Consider the following 20,717-nt stretch of genomic DNA (forward strand, 5'->3'; position numbering starts at 1 on the left):
CCACCCTACCTATTTCTGCCGTGAAGCAGTAATGCGTTTCGGTTTGAAGGGTGGGGCAGCCGTTGTAACTATACTTGAGACCTTAGAACTTATATCTCAAGGTGGGTGGCGCATTTACGTTGTGGATGTCTGTGGGCTCCAGTAACCACTTGACACCAGGTGGGCTGTGAGCTCGTCCACCCATTTAAGCAATAAAAAAAGAGGGGTGGAATTTGTTAACAGCTGCCCGAGCGCCTCCAAAGGAGACCTAACAACTTAGGAGTAGTTGATTCGCGAATGAATCTACTATCGGATCGGAATCGCAACCCGCTAAGAAGATCCGGCGAGAAACTCAGCAGGCTGATGCATGGGTGAAGTTATACGGTTACCGGGGTCCCTAAGCTTTCTCTTAGTGTTAGGGCTGCAGGCGTTTAATGTAACAGTTATTGGATCTGATGGATATTCCGCAGGTTTGTTGATAAAAATCTATGCGTTCACCGCATTCCGCAGCTGCCTATGCAATGACGCATTTATTGCAATAAAGATAATTGCTGAACACGAGTGCATTAAATTCCTTTGATAATAATATTTCTCGGTGTTGTTTATTAATGATTCCTACTTACATGTACTAAGGTACGTCCTCATGATGTCGTCTTCCTCATTACCTACTGAGGGTCATGATTCCTCAGATGAGTGATTCATTTTTGATGACCCACAGACACAACCCGCTGGGTTTCTCGCCAGATCTTCTCAAAGGGTCGCTATTGCTTTGTCTCTCAGGCTGAGTCCCGAGAACTCACCTACCAGTTCGAGGAAACCAGAATAACCCCTCGAGGCTACTGGTAACTAGATAAAAAAAAGGAAAACTGTGCTTTATGCTGCTTGGAGTTGAAAATTGAACGAATTTGGTTCGGAACGTCTGATTGGACCGCGACATTTTGGTCTTCGTCCATCGACCAAATAGAGTCCAAGGTCAGTAAGGTTAGTATGGTTATTAATATTATACTCTGGATTATAGACGCCTATAGAATAAGACGCTCGGTACATTCCTGCCGGTGCTCGAATCCGGCAGGCTGGTAACAATTAATCTAATAAAATACGTACTTAAAATATTATCACGAATGACTTCCACGGTGAAGGAACAACATCGTGTAATAAAATGAAACCACCAAAAATTATAATTTGCGTAATTAATGGTGATAGAACGTCTTGTGAGTCCGCATGGATATATACCACCGCCCTGTCTATTTCTGCCGTGAAACAGTAATGCGTTTCGGTTTGAAGGGTGAGGCAGCCGTTGTACTGTAAAAACTTAAGACCTTAGAACTCATGTCTCGAGATGGGTTGGTGTTCACATGGTTAATACCTACGGTCCGACTCCGGCGACAACTTAACACCAGGTAGATAGGTCCATCCTAGTAATAACAAAAAGTAAAATGAACATACCAGAAACATATTCTATGAATGCATATAATAATTAAAAAGCATTCTCATTCCCGATCCTGCGGATCGAATGGTAAACAGTCGACGTCCCCCAAAACACGTCGTTTTGGATCCTCGCGATTCACTAACGGTACTTTTAGGTACCTTAAGCACCGGTCACCGTCTTCGCCAAACCCGTCGCTTGCGACGAAGGGCTCGACGAGTAAATTAACCCATAGACACAGCACACTGAGCTTCTCATCGTATCTTCTCAGTGGGTCGCGTTTCCGATCCGGTGGTAGATTCTACGAAGCACTGCTCTTGCTAGGGCCAGTGTTAGCAAACTTCGTCAGGTTTGAGCCCCGTGAGCTCACCTACTCGTTCGGTAAGGCTGATGTAGCCTCTCAAGTCTGTCAGAATAGGTACGCAGCGGCTTGGCTCTGCCCCTGGCATTGCTGAAGTCTATGGGCGACGGTAACCACCACCATCAGGTGGGCCGTATGCTCGTCTGAAAAAAGGTAGGAAAAAAAAGGATGTAAACACTTTTTAGATTTTCTAAATTTTTATTCAATAAATACAAATCGATTTCCCGCCAAGATTTTTGTGCAACAGTGACATCCCTTAACATTTCAGATATTTAATTTTATTTAATCACCAACAGATGGCGCTTAATTCTGTTACCAACTCATCCAAACACAGAAGCTTGATACAGGGAAAGAATTAAAAATCCCAAAGCGTAAATGACTAGTACAATATCCATTGCAGTTGCGAAGAAATCTCTCGCAATCTGATCTTGAACTAATCTTCTGAGATTGGCTCGCGCCTTAGTACAGAGCTTGTTCACATGATGAAGGATTATTTCAGCAGTGTTCATGACAGTGCTAAAATTTAATGCCAAACGGTTAAATTTATTAGCACCTATCATTACCAAAAAGATAAGTTAATAATATTATCATAAATTGAAACATAAATTTCAGGTCACATTACATTAATCTTATCTTCATTTTTTTTGATTCGACATTATTGCTCATTAATTTATTATAGAATTTATATGGCTACAGTTTTATTTTACAATAAAGTAAGCTATAGATAGCGAAGTAAATTTCAATGCGAAAACTAAGAAATTAAATTTATTACAGCGCCATCTATAATATTTTAGTTTAACTATTATTCAAGGCTATTCTCAAGTCAATTTGACTCTCATCTCGTTCTGAGGTAACATCATAGATGTCTCTGTTTCTTGCTTAAAAAATTCACATTGCAAAATCATAAAAGTCACGTTAAAATTGAATACCTTGGAGTGCATCTAAGGGTCATGACACAGTTGTGTACACTGAACAGGGGCATCACCAAAGCGACTATGTACCACATGCTGTTGACTCCGGTGCATCGCGACCTGACTGTAGAACGGTGGGTCAGGTCCATCCTGAGGATTGGTGAGTTCAAGACAGAGACGTGAGTAAGCAGACTGTGTACTAGTAGAAATAAAAAATGTACCCATATGGTGAGGATAGCTCTGAAGACGCGCGAAAAAATGACAAAGACAGACTTGCGTCTTCAAAATATAACCTCAAATTTTAATTATCAAGCTTCACCCTGAAAAGTGTGTGAATGTGAATAGATACAGATACTACGAGTACTTTCCTCTGTCTGTCGTCCAAATGTCACGCTGTATAAAAAGTCGCATTTAATACAAGTTCTTTAGCATCGTATTTTGCATTAGCTCTGTGTTCTTAGAGCGAATTTTTTAACGTTCTTGACAGTGTAAACGTTTACTCGAACTTGTATGCAGTTGGAATAACGCCCTTAGCGTTTTTTTTTCTACCTATGCTGATAGCCTTGAGAGACCTAGCCTATTTCAGCTTCTCCTTGGCGTGATGCCCTTAGCGGCAAACATTCCAACTCAACTTTTACGCTATCTAGAACGTTATAAAGCTCGCACTAAGCACCCTGTATATCGGTACGTGTAAGGTAAGTAAGGTAAGGTATAGATAGGTATATAAGGTAATGCCGAAGTATAAGTTCCTATGTGATGTCACAGACATCCTTTTTTTTAAAACACATTTCTAGTTAGTAAACAGACAAAAAGCAAAGAAATCTGTTCATCACACAATGTTTGGCCGATGAGGGAATCGAACCCGCGACCCTCGGCGCAACAGTCAGGGGCGCTAACTACTGCACCACCGAGTTAGTTTAAGCATGTATATGTTACGGTAAAAGTAGATATTGTGGCAAATGTACGCATTTTCCAATAAATGTGCCATTTGCCTGCTCGTTTGGGTAATGTGCATTCAACTAACATTTACAATTTCAAAGATGGGAAATGTACATTGAATTCACAATGACCATGTCGTTTTGGTAAATGTGAGCATGGCACACAAAATACGAAATCGCAAGTACTAGTAATGTGCACTACAACCTACTACTTGTAGTCGTCGTGGCCTAACGGATAAGACGTCCAGTGCATTCGTGTTGAAGCGATGCACCGGTGTTCGAATCCCGCAGGCGGGTACCAATTTTTCTAATGAAATACGTACTCAACAAATGTTCACGATTGACTTCCACGGTGAAGGAATAACATCGTGTAATAAAAATGAAACCCGCAAAATTATAATTTGCGTGATTACTGGTGGTAGGACCTCTTGTGAGTCCGCGCGGGTGGGTACCACCACCCTGCATATTTCTGCCGTGAAGCAGTAATGCGTTTCGGTTTGAAGGGTGGGGCAGCCTTAGTAACTATAATTGAGACCTTAGAACTTGTATCTCAAGGTGGGTGGCGCATTTACGTTGTGGATGTCTATGGGCTCCAGTAACCACTTAACACCAGGTGGGCTGTGAGCTCGTCCACCCATCTAAGCAATAAAAAAAAAAAAACATATGCAAATAAAGTAGGTATGTTTTGTTTGTCATTTACATTTTTTTTATTAAAATAATTTTCGTTATTAAAGCCTTCTGTGTTATGTTTATTTTAATAAATATTTTTTTACTTACAACAACATTATTAATTTATTTGTATTCCAACTTTTCTTAAAACATGAAGGTCTATTACCTTCATGTACAAATATACATTTACCAAAACGTGAAGACAAGAGTACACATTTGCCGGGAAATGTACATATACATTATATTCAGTTCACATATACCTAACTTTTTGGCAAATGTGCACATTTACCGGTAAAAGAGTACATTTCTCAAGAGTGTACATTTACCGTAACATATATTATTATATTTAAACTTAACTGTCTATGTCAATCAATCTCTGCCAGGTGAACGTGTGTGACATATGTCCGACTATCATTATTACAATCCAAGATGTCCGATCTGACGATAGTGGTAAGTTAAAAAAAAAAAGGGAAAAGTGTACACTATTTACATGCTGTCCTGAACCCCAGTGCTTTGGGTCGTTGAGGACTCTTGCGGCCTCACCCATCTGTCCACGTCTCTGCTAAGAGCACTCACGTCGTTGGCCAGAATGTGTGACGATGAAGAGCCTGCAACCTATTGGAGAATGAACATTAAGTCTTACGACTAGCGTATACGTACTAGCACCCTGCCTATATGCGTTTGTAAACGCGTGCCTATCGCTTTCCGACCTCAAACTAAATGTTACGCCGGCCGGTAAAAGTAACGCCAGCTATCGCCGAACAGCCGAAACGATTATCAAATAAATGCGTAACGTCAAGAAGGCTCGAGAAGTACAACGCCATCTATTGTCAGATAGCGGAAACACATATCGAAACTACTCGACTTGCACAGAATGCTCTCGATAAATCTAGGGATGTCGTCTCGACTATAAAAGCATTGCAGAGATGGCACGAAGCAGTCAGTAATCGGAACTACTCGAAGCGAAACAGCGATCGGCTCACCTAAGGCGAAGGGGAGGAAGTGAATCGAGAATCTTAAAGTGTTCGTTAAGTGTTCTAACTGATGAATACAGTTTTAGTTTGTGCTTCGGTAAATTTTTTCTTTATCCCGAAAGTTTAGCTATGCCCCATCCGAGCTCCCTAAACGAACAAATAGTCACACAGCAATGCTTACATTCGACTCTGACGTCTCCTGCGTTCCATCATTTCGGATCTCAGTCTCTTCTATTTGACTGGTGCGGTTCTGTATCGCGAAACCACCTTCGGAGCTCTCGCCATGAACATTTCTCCGACGGAAACGATCATCATAATAATTCCTTGTATATCGCAAAGACATTGAAACGCTTCTGTTCAACCCTGAAATTAAGTCAAGATTATGTTTAAACGATTTCAAATGCTAAAAATGTTAGAGCTCAACTTTTTTTTTCCTACCTAAACTGATGGTCTTGATGATGGTCCATTTCAGCGTAACCTTAACAAGTAGGTGAGCTCACGGGGCTCAAACCTGACGTCGTTGCTAACACTAGCCCTTGATATTATTTCTGTGCACTAACCCTAGCAAGAGCAGTGCTTCCCAGAATCTACCACCGGTTCGGAATCGCGACCTACTGAGAAGATCCGGCGAGAATCTCAGCGGGCTGACGTATGGATTAAGTTGCACGTGGAACTCTTTGTCGAGTTCAACGAGTACGGGTACCGGGACGGGAAGGCATCTAATGCAAGAGTTATTGGATCTGACGGATCCGTTAGAACGTGTCTAGGGCATCATCTTATTGTCTATGACCATACCCGATCCTGTGGACCGAATGTTAAACAGTCGACGTCGCCCTAAGCACGTCATTACGGATCCTCCCGATCCATTAAAGGTGCTTTTAGGTACCTCAAGCACCGGTACCCGTCCCAAGCCCGTCGCTTGTGACGAAGGGCTCGACGAGTAAATTAACCCATAGACACAGCCCACTGAGTTTCTCGCCGCATCTTTTCAGTGGGTCGCGTTTCCGATCCGGTAAACATTAAAATCTATTCTAATTAATACTGGCGGTTCGATTTTCATTACACGATGTTGTTTTTCATCGAAGTCTTCAGTCAACAATTACAATTGCGCGGGGTTTTGTCAGATATTTATGAATTCAGCCTATCAACCTTACATTAATTCGTAACTCAAACAATCAGCTCTCACCTTCAAACTGAACCGGAAATTTCAGTGCTAAATTATGGTAGAAATATACTCTCGTAAATTTTTCATTATTTAAAAAACTAAACTGACTATAGTTTTTAGTGTTTCACTAGAATTTTTCTTACATCGACCAGCTGGTATTTACTAATATTTTCTATACGTCATTGTTGAGGAATTTTTGACATCAATGTCAAATTAAAATACTACAAATATTCCTCTTTGTTTACTTTTTACTAGAAGAAATTAGTAGAGACCATTGTTCAACAGAATTTCATAGTATTAAATTCAGTTATCATAATTATTTTGAATGATTTTAGTTTTAATGAAATACACTTAATGTGTCATGGCGTCCGAAATCATTGATTAAAAATAATAATTCAACGTCTTTGCCTCAATTGGCAAGTTTCATTTAAGCCGGTAATTATGTTTAGAATTTAAACAGATAATATAATTAATTAATTACACATTCCGATCTCGGGACTAAAGTAACTCAAATTATTTCATCATAAATCTCTTAACACGGAAGCCCGCAGTAAAGTCTACGGGACTACAAAATTAACTTTTTTTTTGTATATCATACGATTCCTTCAAATGTCAATGTGAAAGGCGCGAACTGTCGATGGCCATTGTTTGAATACGTTTTCAAATTTACGAATGTTCATGACCCCCGTCGCGCCATTATTCGAGGTTGCCAGTGTGAAAAGTTATTATCAAATAATCAATTGAATTCGGTTTTTTTTTTTCGTTGATTAGATTATTTAGATACATTTGTCTTTTTTTCTGAAGTAAAAAAAAAAAACTAAATGCAAAGAACTAGTATAACGTCGATGTCAAACCAAAATCTGCTATGTGCACTTTTTGAGATTTTTACTTTTTGTCCTTTTCGTATAATTCACAGCCTACCGTATAAAAAAACTGTTATGTGTCTATAACTTTAATATTTATCTATAGCTTTCATTTGGTATAGTTCTTTAAAATTCACCTTCATATAAAATTTTATACGAAAATATTTTTACTCGTTAATTCAAAATAGAGTTTTTGCACATGGCAGATTTTAGTTTGACAGTGACGATAATCAATATTATACCGATCAATAATTCTTAGTGAATATCTGTGACCTTGCTCGTTCACGAAGCCCGCTATAGAAAGCAGAGTATTAAATACACTTGACATTGGCGAAATCTAAAAGGAAACGCCTTAAACCTAAGAGATAGATAGATCAAGCTCCGGTTTATATTCGCATAACGACGACAGTAAAATGAGTTTGCACAGCAACAAAGTCATTTCACAACTCTCGCACAATTTACTCAATCGCATTGCGAAAAGAGATTGCTTCATTATGTCAATAAGTGTCAATTGTCACACATCAACTTGATGACTTAATTGTGAGACAGCAAAAAGCCTGGATAATAAACGAGAGTTGCCATTACTGAGATTTCGTGGAATTTGTTTTTTTTTATTTTGAAGTGTTTTTATTGGCTGACAACTTAAAGCAAAGGTGCAGGTACAGTCAATGTGTTTTACCAATGCTGACTTACGGTTTCGAGACGTGGTGCTTCACAAGGGATATTTTTAGGAAGCTTAGTATTGCGCAGCGAGCTATGGAGAGGGCTATACTTGGTATTTCTCTGCAAGACCGAAATAGAAATGAGGAGATCCATATAAGAACCAAAATTTCTGACATAGACCGTAGAATTAGCAAGCTAAAGTGGCAGTGGGCGGGCCACATATCGCGAAGATAGGACGGCCGATGGGGCAGAAATATCCTCGAGTGTGGACCACGTACTGGCAAGCGCAAGGAATAGCCATCTACCAAATGGACCGAGGACCTAGTGAGAATCGCTGGGTCACGTTGGATGCAGGTGGCAACGGACCAGTCGCACTGGAGATCGATTGGAGGGGCCTATGTTCAGTAATGGACATTGGACAGGCTGAGACGATAATGATGGCGATTTTGAGCTGTGAAGGAAGATGGTAACTATGGTGTTATCGTTGGCACGTTGAGTCTATCAGGCTCGATAGGCGATGTTGGTCTTGCTATTACTGGCCAATAGGATTTTGGTAAGTAGATTCAAGGACAGTTGTCAGCGGTCAGTTATCGGTGCTAAGAAGCACCCAAACATACACTGACGAAAATGACAATAGATAGAAATAATACTACGTAACCAAATAATCTATACTATTTATACTAATATTATAAAGAGGAAACATTTGTTTGTTTGTTTGTATTGAATAGGATCCGAAAGTACTGAACCGATTTGAAAAAAAATTCACTGTTTGGAAGCTACACTATCCCCAAGTTACATAGGCTATATTATTTAAAAAAAATAGGGCTTCTTACTAAAACTCCAATAATGTAACCCAAGGTGTAAAAATTTACCTAAAATATTCTTTACATCGCGCGCGCTGCGAAAACTATTGATGATAGAATAAAATAATGTACTTTAACCTGACGCAAATAGAAGGGTTGATTTGCGTGTATTATGATTTATAATTTTGATTTTTTTATTAAAGATCCAAGCGAAGCTGGAGCGGGCTGCTAGTGTATAAATAAATAGATGACGATACTCAATACGGGTGTGTTTATAGTTGAACTAGATTAAAATGTATAAAATAAACCGTTTAATGGCGCTAATAGGAAGGAGGAAGAAGAGTCTACGAATTAAAACTTCTATTCAACACAAAGTGGATTCACATTAAATGCGAACCATGCTTTATTGAACTAAAGTGTCAATTTCAATTATGACAGATAAGCATTTTTTTTCTTCTTTGAAACATCATTCGTCATTCACAGCACGAGTGGGCGTGCAAAATCAAAAATCCATCGAAAGCTGAATCCGAAAGTGAAACCCGCCAATTTTTTTTTTTTTAGTCAATCTGGGTTTTTTTTTCGCTTTGGCAACACAGCGGTAGTCGGTGGACCCGCGGCGGGAAGCCTTGCTACCGTGACGTTAGGTGTTGATCGATTTTCGATTACTCTAGTATTGTGATTGTGAGCTTTTCGAAGTTTTTGCATAAGACGTCAAGTAACGAAAGACAATTTGATTTCATCCAATCTATTCGCATGCAAGCTTTTTTATTTAAGGATACATTGTAGAGGATGGTTAGAGGTGGAGGAGTTATCATAAATGAAAACAACTTAGCCTTGATCTTGTCCCAATAATTATTAAAAAAAAAAGTTTTTGTGCACACTAAAAAAAATATCTTTTATTCAAAATTCATAAATGTAGCGAGAAAAATGGCAAAATATATGTTAGGTACGTATTTGAAAAATTGGTAGTTGCCTGCGGGCTTCGAACACCGGCACAGACGTATCGCCCGATACGAATGCACCGCGCTTCTTATCCTTTAGGCCACGACAGGCTATATAAAAAACTGCTCATAATATGTTATAGTAAAATGTTTTTCAACCCCTCTTATTTACAGATCGGGTCGGTTATAAGCACTTATTATGTTATTATAAGTGTTTTAAACAAACATCCCGTTTTGATTATAAACGACTCTATTAAGGGTTGATCTTCAATGTTGAAAGGGTTCGTTCAATTTGAATGCGATTTTGTTCAATCATATTTTGTGTAATGATTTTATTATTGAGCCATTTATTTTGGGTAACTAAAAAATTTCCTCTTTAATTTTACTTGCCGATGCCGGTCTCAAGCCCGGATGAGAAAAGAGGAGGGTCAAGTTGGAGTTGAACCTTTCCACCGTAAAAGAGTCAAATGTCTGGCGGCAGTTAATTAGCCGGACCCAAATAAGGCTTCAGCGGCCTTGAAGAACTAAATCTCTTCCAAAGGCACTGCCGTGGCAGGACGCATGGCCCCACCGCGTTTATTTTCCCAAGAAAGCCTCATTAGGCCACGACCCTCAGCATTGAGGACCTGACGACGCGGGCTGCCCAGGACTGGTCATTGCGGCGAACCATCAGGCCCATGTCCAGTAGTGGACCTCTATGACGAAGATGTGTAGATCTATGATATATTTATTTGTTATACAGATAAAGTATAGATAGTTAGTTATTTATTATGATAGTTTGTTGTTATTGCAAATTTATTAATTAATATATTCCTTTTAATACTGTATAAACTATTATATGTATGTATATGTATATGTGATTGTGTATATATTTGTAATTTAATATAAATTTCATTACACCTACCACTATCCACTCTGCACTATCTTTGGTTGACTGGTAGAGAATGCCTTAAGGATTAAGTCCGCCAATGTAAATTTTACATGAAGTGTAATAAATAAATAGATAAATATATTTCAGAATTTTATAAATTTATGGAAAATTCGAGATATATATTCTATATAATATGATTTTTTAATGCACAGCTATTTTACTTTTTTTTATTGCTTAGATGGGTGGACGAGCTCACAGCCCACCTGGTGTTAAGTGGTTACTGGAGCCCATTAACATCTACAACGTAAATGCGCCACCCACCTTGAGATACAAGTTGTAAGGTCTCAGTATAGTTACTTAAGCCGTAAACAGTTAAATTCTGAGAAAGTCTAATTAACCCCTACATCCGAAGGTGCGGTCATTAGATGATAAAGTTCGCGTTCAAATTTATGTAAATTAATGTTATTTTAGAAACGGAGCATTCGATTTTGACCCGATGACGCTTTTTCTCAAAAGATTAAGCAATAAAGATGAGCTTTTAACGATCGTTTTAGAAAGTTATAGGGTTTTGTTTGACTTTCGTCTAATATAGAGCTTATTAGTGTATATATATTTTGAGAAGAGTTGATGGTTTTCTTTTTTAAATTACTTTTTGCCTCTTATTTGTGATTTAATATTATTATTTATAAAACACAAAAAAAATATTGTTCCTTGCTGGATGTCTTGTTGTTCTCTTCAATGAAACGATTTGGCTCGTATTTACAGGTTTATTAAAAGATAAACTGAAGAACAAGTAATAATGATGTGCAATATTGTAGTAGATAATGTAATCGTTAAAGATGTATATGCGTTCGCGATCGCTCGATGAAGTGAAGCTCGGTGGTGGGCGAGAATAAAAACTTGTTTGGAGGGGGATTTAGAGATCCTTAACAGTAATGATTATGTAAGGTTAGTAATATAATAGAAAAACAACATTATTTAATATAATTTCAGAGTAAAGATAATATCGAAGGGTGAAAGGTGAAAGTTTAAGCAAAATTTTTACAACTTTACAGGAGAGCCCATTAATGTAAAAAATTTGGGAATAATATCATAACAAAAAACTTCTTCAGCCATTTGAATGGAGTAACTGTACTTATGTATTATGTAACTATACTTGTGACCTTAGAGCATATATCTCAAGGTGGGTGGCGCATTTACGTCTTAGATGTCTATGGGCTCCAGTAACCACTTATAACCAGGCAGGCTGTGAGCCCGTCCACCCATCTATGCAATAAAAAAAAGTAAGCTTAATTGAAGTTCAATTAAAAACATCGAACATCGTTGATCCTTAAATATAACAAATAAAATGTACATTTAATTACAAAGATTAATGTCGCTTATTAAGCGAATTTCGCTTAAATCAAAAAGTCTTTCACCCCGCAATATTATCTATCTTCTTCTTCTATATATATATATAAACTAGCGACCCGCCCTCGCTTCGCTTCGGAAACATTAAAACAGACATGAAACCAAAAAAAAAAAAAAAGTCGCCTATGTTCATCAGGGACAATGTCGGCTTCTAATGGTAAAAGAATTGTTTCAAATCGGTCCAGTAGTTTCGGAGCCTATTCGAAACAAACAAACAAACAAATCTTTCCTCTTTATAATATTAGTATAGATGAATTGCTGTTCGTTACTGCGCCATTTTGAGAAGGCGGCACGACATGAGAACCCTCTCATCGTAGCCGCTGGAAACTACACACCCGACCCAGTAGACCGAATGGTAAACCGTCGACGTCGCCCAAAGCACGTCATTACGCTGATCCATTAACGGTGCTTTTAGGCACCACAAGCACCGGTCACCCTCCTCGTCGAACCCGTCGCTTGCGACGAAGGGCTCGACGAGCGAACTAACCCATAGACACAGCCCACTGATTTTCTAGCCGGATCTTCTCAGTGGGTCGCGTTTCCGATCCGGTGGTAGATTCTGCGAAGCACTGCTCTTGCTAGGGTCAGTGTTAGCAACTCTCCGGTTGAGCCCTGTGAGCTCACCTACAAACGTTAGGGAGAAGCTGAAATAGCCTCTCAAGGCTATCAGCATAGGTAGGAAAAAAAAATTTCGTTAATCTCGTTAAAACTCGAGAACTACTCGGCTAATTTTGGTCTTGAATAATTTGTGGAAGTCCAAGGAAGGTTTAAAAGGTTTAAATAAATATGAAAATGCTCGGAATTAAATAAAAATAACAATTTTGTTTTTCCTTTGATGTGTCCCCCCTCGGACGGATTCCTTTTGTTTGTTTTAAGTTTATTTTATACAAAAGTTTAGGTCTTATAATTATCGATTGAGGCACTACGAAGTCGGCCGGGTCAGCTAGTAATAAATAAATATAAATTGAAATATAACATATAAATATGTCTCTATGCTATTTAATAATTTTGGTTAGTAAAAAATACAAAAAATATTATTATGTTTAAGAAGTATTAATGCAAAATTTCCAAGTATATACATCGTAACGCATAGAACAATTCTCCGGTTAAATTTTTTGTTAATATTCGAAAATTCAAGTTTAAAATATATTTACCCCATTCCGCCTGCCCCTTGTCCATTCGATCACCCCTGACGACATATGGTAGACTCGTGCCCTTTGATAGAACCGACGTGCCCCTCAAGGCGAATACTGTTGGTATTTTGTTTGCATCAGAAATAGGGCAGACTTTAAGTAAATAATATGATATTTTATTAATTGCACTAGATACTGGAAAAGCTCATGGTATAACTGGTATAACGCTGCTCTATCTTGAGATAAAGAAATCGAAATCGAAATCGAAATTTCTTTTTTTTTATTGCTTAGATGGGGGCACGAGCTCACGGTCCATCTGATGTTAAGTGGTTACTGGAGCCCATAGACATCTACAACGTAAATGCTGTCTTGAGATATGAATTCTAAGATCTCAGTATAGTTACAACGGCTGCCCCACCCATGAAACCGAAACGCATTACTGCTTCACGGCAGAGATAGGCAGGGTGGTGGTACCTACCCGTGTGGACTCACAGGGAGGTCCTACTACCAGTAATTACACAAATTATAATTTTTCGGGTTTGATTTTTGTTATACGATTCTATTCCTTCACCGTGGAAGTCAATCGTGAACATTTGTTAAGTACGTATTTCATCAGAAAAATTGGTACCCGCCTGCGGGATTCGAACACCGTTGCATCACTATACGCGAATGCACCGGACGTCTTATCCTTTAGGCCGCGACAACTTTAAGCACAGACTATATTTTGATGGTCCTGTCTGTTTGATTGATCCCCGAATGAATCACGGTAGGATGATATTCTGATTTCCGCTCAGCATCAAGTTAGGTTATTGTACGCTATGCCCAATCTCGATGAGACTCAAGGGTTTTTGGCTTCTTGACTCGTCAATCATCACTCACCAGCAGCGGAATGTGACCATGTTAATGTACTTTAGGTCTTCTTCTGCTCCTAAATAATAATAATAATAATTACATTTATTTACTTCACAATACAAATACAAATAAATTTTCAATTAATATGACATAAAAAATCTAATTCTAAGCATTATTACAATATATTATACTAACACAGTGGAGATAAAAAGACCGCGGCTCAGCTTTATAGTAGCTGAAACTATCGCTGTTATTCTGCCGCTGCCTGTAATCTTAATCTATAAACTTAAATCTAATAATAGTTAAATTTAAAATTATGTGGCATAATCTACAGAATCCATAATACATAATAGAGAATGCTCAAAGCTCATTCAGTTTGAGGAATTGTTCGAGATGATACCGGCATCTCGTTTTTACCATCGCACCGCCCGCCACCGGAGTAGAGTTCATCTATACTACCTGGAGCCACTGCGGTCATCCACAGTGCGTTTCCAGAGGTCTTTTTTGCGACGTACCATCCGGCTATGGAATGAGCTCCCCTCCACGGTGTTTCCCGAGCGCTATGACATGTCCTTCTTCAAACGAGGCTTGTGGAGAGTATTAAGCGGTAGGCAGCGGCTTGGCTCTGCCCCTGGCATTGTTGAAGTCCATGGGCGACGGTAACCACTCACCATCAGGTGGGCCGTCTACCTACAAGGGCAATAAAAAAAAAAAAAGTTGGGTACCAGGTATTTCCCTGCTTTAAGCACGATGCCTGTTGTTCTAAAGTGGTGACGGCTTTCACAATCTGCCTAATATCAGACCTGATGCATCTCACTGGCTACCGTACTGTGAACAAGCCCATAACATCAACCTGCTGAGTTCCTTGAAGGATCTTTGCAGTAGATACATTTGCGAAGCAGCCGACCTTGAGTTGACGGGTATCCTTCAACAAATCCCAGGCCTCCTAGCTAAGCCCGCACTTGCCCTCCATCCAGGCGAAGCTGGAGAAAAGGATTTTGAGACAGCAATACTTCCGTGCTAAGAGAAATGAGATCTGACGCAAATTAGTCTCTATTTATTATTATAAAAAAAAATGACTCCCAAAAATCTCTGTTATGTTAGCATTTTGTTCTGTGAATATTAGAATAAATTGTTAGAACAAGCATTAGGCAAAATATATTTTACGGTAAATGTCAACAAAACTGTAAATTTTATATAAATGAATTTGAGGAGCTATGTAGATTTAACGCGGCCAAAAAACAAAAAAAAAAACAATTGCTATTTTCAATACAATTCGATGGTAATTTACGAAACCTCAAAGCAACATATGGTTGAGGCAGACGCCATATGAAGCCAACTGTCACCTTTTCCATCTCACTCTCGCATGACCCGCAATTCTGAAGCGAAAACGAGACGGCTATAAGATTCATTAGTCGGTAGTGCGATCATTTGGATACGCAGAAAAAAAATTGTGATATTATTTGAAGGGAGACACGTGCTCATACGCAGGAAATAGGGCAGGCTTCGATGCGAAATAAAACTTTTCTTACCCAAGAACCGGATATTGGATGCGTGAGCTTTTTTCTCGAAACAATACGAGTAACAATTTGTATTCAAACATATAAAGATAATACATCAAGTATGGCTAATGAAAATAAATACCTTTTTATTTTTATCTCTTGGAAGGGTGAAGGAACTCACGGCCCACCTAGTGTTAAGTGGTTACAGGAGCATTAGACATGTGAACAACGTAAATGCCGCCACTCACCGTGACCGGGAGTTCTAAGACTCAGTTCTATATTACTGACGCCTCACCCTTCAAACTACCCTTTGACACATCCCACTGAGTTTCTCGCCGGATCTTCTCAGTGGGTCGCTCTTACAATCCGGCCTCTTGCTAGGGTTAGTGTCGTCAACGACATCAGAATGTACAAAAACAACCGTCCGGGCGTAGCTGGAATAGCCTCTTAGGCTACCAGCGAATGGGTAGGGTGAAAAAATAGACAAACAATTAAATTAAAAGCACAATTAGTGAGATCGTTGAAAGCGCTGCCTACATTTGTCGAGAAGCTTTATTTTTTTAGGTTTAATTTTTTTTTCCTACCTAAGCTGATAGCCTTGAGAGGCTATTTCAGCGTAACCTTAACTAGTAGGTGAGCTCACGGGGCGCAAACCGGAGTGATGCTAACACTGACCCTAGCAAGAGTAGTGCTGCGCAGAATCTACCCCCTCCTGGCTGATCCTTTGCTCGCCCACCTTTTTTTTATTGCCTAGATGTGTGGACCGTGAGGGTCCACCTGGTGTTAAGTGGTTACTGGAATCCATAGACATCTACAACGTAAATGCGCCACACACCTTGAGATATAAGTTCTAAGGTCTCAGTATAGTTACAACGGCTGCCCCGCCCTTCAAACCGAAACGCATTACTGGTTCTAGGCAGAAATAGGCGGGGTGGTTGTACTTACTCGTGTGGACCCACAAGAGGTCCTACCACCAGTAATTACGCAAATTGTCATTTTGCGTGTTTGATTTATTACACGATGTTATTCCTTCACCGTGGAAGTCAATCGTGAACAACTGTTAAGTACGTATTTCATTAGAAAAATCGGTACCCGCCTGCGGGATTCGAACACCGGTGCATCGCTATATACGAATGCACTGGACGTCTTATCCTTTTAGGCCACGACGACTCACATGTCCTGGTGAACTGGAAAGGCCTCGGAAATGCGACCCGCTGAGAAGATCCGACGAGAAACTCAAAGCACAAGTCCGGCCTCGCGTTGAGTACTGCTCCCATCTCTGGGCCGGGGCTCCTAAATACCAGCTTCTTCCATTTGACTCCATACAGAGGAGGGCCGTTCGGATTGTCGATAATCACATTCTCACGGATCGTTTGGAACCTCTGGGTCTGCGGAGGGACTTTGGTTCCCTCTGTATTTTGTACCGTATGTTCCATGGGGAATGCTCTGAGGAAAGGTTTGAGATGATCCCTTCATCTCCTTTTTATCATCGCACCTCCCGCCATCGGAGCAGAGTTCATCCATATTATCTGGAACCGCTGCGTTCATCGACAGTACGTTTCCAGAGGTCTTTTTTGCTACGCACCATCCGGCTATGGAATGAGCTCTCCTCCACGGTGTTTCCCGAGCGCTATGACATGTCCTTCTTCAAAAGAGGCTTGTGGAGAGTATTGAGCGGTAGGCAGCGGCTTGGCTCTGCCCCTGGCATTTCTGAAGTCCATGGGCGACGGTAACCACTCACAATCAGGTGGGCCGTATGCTCGTATGCCTACAAGTACATAAAAAAAAAAACTAGTGGGCTGTGTCTATGGGAGGCTTCATATAAAAGCCGCTATTACAATATGAATTGAGGTTTTTGTCTCCTGTTTCTAGCTTCAAAGTTTTAGACTCTTTAAGCACATACACTCTATCCCATGAATTTTTCTGCGACAAAAAAAAATCCCGACTAAAAACAAAATACATTCGTGACCACACAAGTGAAGTCGTAAAATATGAGAGATCGCGGGGCGGGATCCGCGGTGCTACCTGACGGCGGTGCTGGTAACAATGATGAACAGACGCACTTCATATTGCGAATATTTTATAGCTAGTTATTCGTAGTACGGCACGTACTCCTCAGTTTTATTTGAAAATCCATAGCCTAAGGTTTAAGAACCCTGGTGTAAGGTTGTTTTTGACAGATAAGTCTCCTCCGATTTCGTGGGCGATTTCGAATTATAATCATATTATTATAGTGAGTAGATTCTTACTAACCACGAAGATGGGTTTGTTATTATGCCTATGTACGTACCACCACCCTGCATATTTACTGGTGGTAGGACCAATCCTGATTTCGCGCGGGTAGGTACCACCACCCTGCCTATTTCTCCCGTGAACCAGTAATGCGTTTCGGTTTGAAGAGCGGGGCAGCCGTTGTAACTATACTGAGACCTTAGAACTGATATCTTAAGGTGGGTGGCGCATTTATGTCGTAGATGTCTATGGGCTCCAGTAACCACTTAACACCAGGTGGGATGTGAGCTCGTCCACCGATCTAAGCAATAAAAATAAATAAAAAATTAAATCCCCGAAATGATTGCATTAAATCAGGTTAGGTAAGGGAGAAATCCTAGTAACATCTGCAAACTGTCAAGTCCAAAATACCCTATGCTCTAAAGGCACCTACAAGCAAGCTCTACCTATAGATTTTCTTTCTTCCTTTGTAACGAACATACTATTTGCAAACATTTCCAATTCATATCTTAACGAGAGATCGGTACAGTAGTAAGCTAAATATCACCATTAAGATCTGGAGATACGCGGCCTGTTTTATTGTATAGGAAACTAATAAATTTAGACTCTTTTTTTTTCTAAAGCTCACTATCTCTAATAGCTTTGACTGTAATTTGTTTTAATACGCCGTAAAATTTGCCACTAAAGCTAAAAACTAAAAAAGCGGAACTAAAGCTCCGCTTTTTTATATTTATTTCAAGGAAGGCCACCAATTCGATTCGTATGTTTTAAAACAATGACTTACATAATATCTGAGTATATATTATGATATTGTTTAAAGTCTGTGGTCAAATTGATAATATATTAGATAAATATAAGAATAAATATACATTATTTAATAATTATTTAACAAATATACGTTATTTAACATTTGTATAGCTATTTATAAATAAAAAATCTGCGTTAGCTCACCGCCAGTTGGCAGCGTTCTCAGAAGGCTGGCAGCATTTTTGATGTACGATATGTTAATTTTAACTCTTGAAGACAATGTTAAAGTTTGTGACAGCAAAATATATAAAAACCATGCGACATTTTTTTTATTGCTTAGATCGGTAGACGAGCGCAGCCCAACTGGTGTTAAGTGGTTACTGTAGCCCATAGGCAACCACAACGTAAATGCGCCACACACCTTGAGATATAAGTTTTAAGGTCTCAGTATAATTACAAATCAAATCAAATCAAATCAAAACCTACCCGTGCGGACTCACAAGAGGTCCTACCATCAGTAATTATGCAAATTATCGCATCTACAATATGCCAATTGCAGCACAAATTTTCATCATTTAGCCTTTAATAAATTTCTTTTATCGCCCGAGAACTAGAAATATGCACTGGCCCGTTGTCAAAAATCGCAACATTCCAATCTACCGTCTCAATTTACTCTTACGCTTAATCAAAAGTCGAATACTTGTAATTATACGGGCCGCATCCATTAAGAAGAGCTGCGTTCGTATCGATCAACCCCGCAAACGCGGGGGTGGGTCAAAACCGCCCCCGCTCAATATTCCATCGAAGATCACCACAAAAACCTAAAATATTTTGGTATTTAGCAACCGCATAATGTATGGTTTTGCAGTTTTATAAAACCCCATAATTAAAAATGTATTTAGTTTGAATGCTCAATAGAATGCGGTAATCGATGGCTTCGCATTGTGATCGGAGCACAAATTGCGTGAGCGGAGCGATTTTTACTGTAGATCGATTAATTTCTCGGGATCATCTTTTATTGCATTATAGTCTTCATCTTAAATCTTTTGTATTATTTTCAGAAATGTGTAATAAGTGACGAGTGAATTTACCAAACTATTGTTTTTATTCTGTTGATCCTAGGTATTTGTATCTATCAGTATATACTAGTATATGTCATAACATTTAGATGTTAGATCAAATTTATCTTATTCATTAGAGTATCGTTGATACGTAAGCTAATATTCCAATTTACATTTTGACGCTAATAAAAATTTCATAGAAATATTACTGATAGATTCTGCGAAGAACTGCTCTTTCTAGGGCTAGTGTTAGCATCGTCCCAAGTTAAAACTCCGAGAGCTCACCTACTCGCTCGGTTATGCCGGCATAACCTCCCAAGGCTAACAGCTTAAGAATAAAATAAAATAAATTGAATTCTATTTAAGCTTTTCTTTTAATCTATCAACACACAAGAACGCGCCTAATTCAAGACCAGTTCTCTTTTGCGTTATCAATAACCTTCAATCTGTCAATGGGTAACTCAATGATTACATCAACACCTTCACACATTGGACACGATGCCGATCTTGACCATACAAAATGACCCATAAAACTTTATTTATTGCCATAGACGACAATAATGTTCTTTAAAAATGGTCACGAATCCGCTAACATCGGTGTTAAATACATTTCTAGTTCTGTAAAGTGAATTTATACTTTATTCACAAACAGCTAGTTTCATTTTACAGTGGCGTTTTGGTTTGTATCTGATTCAGTTTCCACTTTCGATTTTCTGATGACTTCTATGTAACGCGTGTCTTTCAGACCCTTGTAGTCATTGGGCCTCACATTCAGATCATTCGTAAATCAAGTAGCAATAATAAAAAAGTTGACCTATTTCAATTATTATTATTTTGTTATAAGGTCGTGGGCTACGGATAAGATGCAAGGTCCATTCGTATTGAGTGTTACGACTGTTCCGGTCTTTGAATCCCGCAGGCGGGTACCAATATTTTCTAATGAAATACGTACGTAAGTAATATTCACAATTGACTTCCACGGTGAAGGAACAACATCGTGTAATGAAAATCAAACCCGGAAAATTACTAATTTGAGTAGATACTGGTGGTTACCCTGTCTAGTTCTGCCGTGAAGCAGTAATGCGTTTTGATTTGAAGACTGGAATAGCCGTTGTACTGTGCAACTGAGATTTAGAATTCGTATCTCTATGTGGGCGGCGGCATTTAACTTAGCACCAGGAGTTTTCTGGGTCTGCGAAGGGACTTCGGTTCCCTC

The 20,717-nt window shown here is 39.2% G+C and overlaps 2 protein-coding genes across 2 annotated transcripts in view; one reads left to right on the plus strand and one right to left on the minus strand.

Annotated features, from left to right (window-relative positions):
- The window catches only part of LOC101740450 (uncharacterized), a 960,210-nt gene that overhangs the window by 673,329 nt on the left and 266,164 nt on the right, over positions 1-20,717 (plus strand). The window lies entirely within an intron of this gene.
- Positions 1,945-6,767, minus strand: LOC101741148 (uncharacterized). Its single transcript, XM_004925221.5, has 5 exons — positions 6,445-6,767; positions 5,440-5,621; positions 4,775-4,899; positions 2,696-2,827; positions 1,945-2,282 (listed from the first exon to the last, which is right to left on the minus strand). The coding sequence occupies exons 2-5, from the start codon at positions 5,599-5,601 to the stop codon at positions 2,087-2,089; spliced, it is 615 nt and encodes a 204-aa protein (XP_004925278.1). The 5' UTR covers positions 5,602-5,621; positions 6,445-6,767; the 3' UTR covers positions 1,945-2,086.

This window comes from Bombyx mori, chromosome 6 (assembly GCF_030269925.1).
Source record: "Bombyx mori chromosome 6, ASM3026992v2".
In the NCBI taxonomy this organism is placed as follows: domain Eukaryota; kingdom Metazoa; phylum Arthropoda; class Insecta; order Lepidoptera; family Bombycidae; genus Bombyx; species Bombyx mori.

What these genes read in the sequence shown, in the direction of transcription:
- LOC101741148 (XM_004925221.5), bottom strand. Translation starts at nt 5,601, where the DNA reads ATGTCTTTGCGATATACAAGGAATTATTATGATGATCGTTTCCGTCGG. An exon ending in AGGAGACGTCAGAGTCGAAT is followed by an intron (nt 4,900 to 5,439) that starts GTAAGCATTGCT and finishes ATTCTCCAATAG; the next exon opens with GTTGCAGGCTCTTCATCGTC. An exon ending in ACTGGGGTTCAGGACAGCAT is followed by an intron (nt 2,828 to 4,774) that starts GTAAATAGTGTA and finishes ACCAATCCTCAG; the next exon opens with GATGGACCTGACCCACCGTT.